The following is a 3,979-nucleotide window of genomic DNA, read 5'->3' on the forward strand; positions in this document are numbered from 1 at the left end:
AGCATGTGATTCCTCTATGGACTTATGCTGTTTTTTTACCATTAAAATTCTCCTGCTATGAACTTGCAGCTAATTTGATGTTTGACTCCAGACAAAGATTTGCACTTTGTAGCATTCAAAAACTCTTCCACAATATTTCTGAGATCCATTCTTATAACACCCAATCATCTGTCTCTAACAAATTTTATAAACAAAGCTCTTGATTGTCAACTCGACCGCTGGCACTCTTTCCCCAGAATTGGAGAGAATAGCACTCGAGTTACCTGTGGGCTGGAAACTTTTAATCTGTCTCGAAAGTAATACATAAAATTCATTTATGTATGTAGGTATGTATGAGAAAAGAAATCAAACACAAAAACAGTAATGAGCGTGATAAACTAATGACCATTGTGACGATGATGATGGAGTGGATAGTGTGATTCAATCAGTCATTCTGCCATCACAGTGTCGATAGAAATTATCCAACTCACCTAAAGGATAGTTAACGCGCTAACCAATGTCGTCGAAATGAATTGCATCGAAAATTTGAAATCTCAACGTGAAATTCAGATAAAGTTAAAACACACTTTTCAACAAACGACTGGGTGTCATTTAAATCATCTCCTTATTCACTTCTGGTACTCTCCCTGAGTGAAAAAAAAAAAGTAATTAAAAATAAATAAATAAATAAATAAATAGAATGAAAGAACAACAAAAACATATGAATAGATAACTAAATGAAGGCTAGTCATTATTCATCACCTGGGGGAGGGGGTGGGGGTAGGAGTATTTTGGTTCTTCTACGATAAATTGACCTGATCACCCCCATAAGACTCTGTAATATCCCTACGACCCCCCTTCCCATCCCACCACACCCCTCCCCCCCCATACACACACACAAAGCAATGAGCATGACCCATAATTCTCTTCATTTTTATGTGTTCCTACTTGAAGCAAAGAATTTCCGACTTGAGGACTATAAAAACAATTATGATTAATACCCGAGAAAAACACGACCTCCTTGACAAACTATTTTTTAATAGTCTTCACTTAGTTTTTCAATTTGCTTCCCTTTCATCTGCTTTTGTGTTATTCTAATGGAAGTCGATATTGTTATGTCGTGGGAAGACAATTCCGCCTTCCAATATTATCGCAAATAAGTGAACGAACCGTCATTACTTTTTTTAAACAAATCGCCAACGCAAGTCGTTCCTTCAGCGGGGTAGATCACTTTTAATGACAATATTGATTACCTTGTCATGTTCACCCACACTTATTTGTATTCATCTATTGAAATTAACTTCAAAACAAATACTTTTCAGATAAATAGGACCCGTCTTTAACACTTCGGTCAAACAAAACAGTGACTATAACGAAGTTCAGTGTTGCTGTTGAAACAAACCGTCCTAAGTATAACCTTTGCATAGCTCACTCGTGGATTGACCAGTATCAAGGGAGATAATGACTGTCAACACAACCGTGAGACATTTCTTCGAAAACAGCTCACAGTCAACCAGTCATGCAGCCTCGAGTCATTCCGACCAAGCTTGTGAAATAACAGCCGATTCCGCTTTAGAGGTTACAGCTAAAGCTCTGGCTTATATTTTGATTTTCCTGGTTTCCTTTTTCGGAAATATCTTTCTTCTTGTGGTCATTTACAAGAACAAGCAGTTACGAAGATCCATCAACTATTTCGTTTTCAACATGGCTGTATCCGACCTCTTCAACCCTTTGACCATCATGACTGTGAAGATCGTTGAGATCGTTTCAGGATCGAGTTCCTGGAAAGTTGATCGTCCGTGGCTGCTAGGAAACATGCTATGCAAACTTTCCTACTTTCTGCCAGATGTTTCTGTCGTGGTTTCCATCGGAAGCCTTCTTTTGATCTCGATAGACAGGCTCATCGCTGTCGTCTTTCCACTGAGAGCCAAACTTATTTCCTCAAAAGTACGATTGATCAGCATTCTAAGCACGTGGTTTGTCGCCATCGCCATCCACGCACCTTATTTCTACAGTTTCAAATTGATCCCCCTCGAAAATGAAACATATTGTGAGTTGAATTGGGGACCGGCATTCGACCACATGAAAACACACAGAGGATTTGTTACAGCAACTTTCATCAGTTTCATCCCCATTCCCATTTGTGTCCTGGCCAGTGTGTATAGCATTATTGTATGGACAATACGAAAAAAGAACAAAAAAACTAAAGAGAAATTGTCTTGTCGCCAAAACCATCGAGATCGACAGCTGAGAAACATTGTCAGATTGGCAGTGGCCATTATGATTTCCTTCGTTTCCTGCATGACTCCCCTGCTTATCTATTTATTTCTTAAAATTTTTTTGTGGAATTGGGAATCGCCACCCATTTGTGCATTTCAGACAGTTATCCCATTTATTTGTTTATTTCTTATGCATTCGTGGAGTGCGGTAAATCCCTGCATTTGTTTTATCTTCAGCAAGAACTACCGCAACGGCCTTAAGCAATGTTTTTATTGTAATTACCTCAATCGCAGAATATCAGGTTTGCAAGAGAAATACCGAATGCAAACGACCACGAGCTCCTACGGAGACAGCTCCCTTCAGACCCATTCAAGTAGCGTACACTTTGTCTCATACAGCAGAAAAGCTTGAGCACTATATATACATATATATGTATAATTATTTATGGGTGTGCGTGTGTGTGTGTATGTATGTATTTAAATCCCTATACTCAGAAAATAGACAGGATGATCATTGAATATGCATGTAGGGAACACTGTGGAGTGTTCAATTAAGATCTAAGTGCCACACACTTAACTACATGAACCATTTGTTCATATTGCGATATATCTATTTTCTCCGTCGGATGGTTTCCTAATGCAAGATCATGATATTTAATTGATCCTGTAGATCTTATATTTAAGGACAGTAGTACAATTTAGTCACTTATCCTACTTGTATTTGTGGACAGTTTGGTATGGACGATCTAAGAATCATTTGCATGTTTAAAAAAATACATTATATTATTACATTATATGTGGCGAATATAAGTGCAAAACGTCTCCTAGTGAATAAGGTAAATAAAACCTTTGTTCAAGCGGCATATTAATTTCTTTCACGTCCCAACTTGTCTCGCATGTCTCAGTTAATTTCGCGCAGGTCCATATCACGCCTCCGCAACTATTATTGCACAGATGATAATACTCTTCAAAGGAAGAAGGAAGCGTAAATATCAGATGACTTTTGCCAAACGCGTGTTCATGTTTTTCAATGTTTTTTACATTTCTCGGCTACTAATTATTTATCAGGTTTCTTACACATGACATGCACAACACCTGAGGCTACAAATGCAAATAGAGTCTCGATGTCGGTTTTTATCTCTCTCTTTCTTTCTTTTTTTTACTCTTCCCTTTTTCACTATTTATTCAAAGGGTTCCTCCTTCCCTGTTTCTTTAATGAGACTCCATATTTCTCTTTTTCGTCATGTACAATTTTTTACTCTAGTCGAGAGCATGTTACGTAACTATCCCCACAGACGCCTCATCCCTATGATGACGAGCGTTTGTAACAGGACAAAATATGAATTCGGATTCTTTGAGCTGATTCGTGTTTGGATAGGTTAGTAAATATGTAGACGATGATACATTGCATTAATCATCATGCTATTCCATTTTTAATATCTCGGTCCTGTCATACCGTTCAGAACATTTAACACTTAATTGAAAAGGCTTTATTATCTCGTATTCTCAAAGTAACAAACTGCGTCTATTTTTGTTTTCCAACAGCACAAGGGAGACGTCAGTAACGCGGCGATAAGCGGCATGAAATTTCGATGATATCGATACGGTGGAAGTCCTTTCTATCAGTGCTATAAATAGAAATGACTGATACCACGACAATAACAATCATAATAATAAGGATTTTTATAGCGCCATATCCGCATCCTCGTGGTGTTTTACAACTCGGACCGAAAATTTTGTGGATTAAAACATTACATCAATAATAAAACACAAATATGTAA

General features: G+C 37.7%; 1 protein-coding gene across 1 annotated transcript; it reads left to right on the forward strand.

Annotated features, from left to right (window-relative positions):
• Nucleotides 1-902: 902 nt before the first annotated feature.
• LOC149035249 (endothelin receptor type B-like) lies at nucleotides 903-2,994 on the forward strand. Its single transcript, XM_089192583.1, has one exon. The coding sequence runs from the start codon at nucleotides 1,441-1,443 to the stop codon at nucleotides 2,608-2,610; it is 1,170 nt and encodes a 389-aa protein (XP_089048709.1). The 5' UTR covers nucleotides 903-1,440; the 3' UTR covers nucleotides 2,611-2,994.
• The last annotated feature ends 985 nt before the right edge of the window (nucleotides 2,995-3,979 follow it).

Source organism: Pocillopora damicornis, chromosome 13 (genome assembly GCF_964200805.1).
Source record: "Pocillopora damicornis chromosome 13, jaPocDami1.2, whole genome shotgun sequence".
Lineage (NCBI taxonomy): Eukaryota > Metazoa > Cnidaria > Anthozoa > Scleractinia > Pocilloporidae > Pocillopora > Pocillopora damicornis.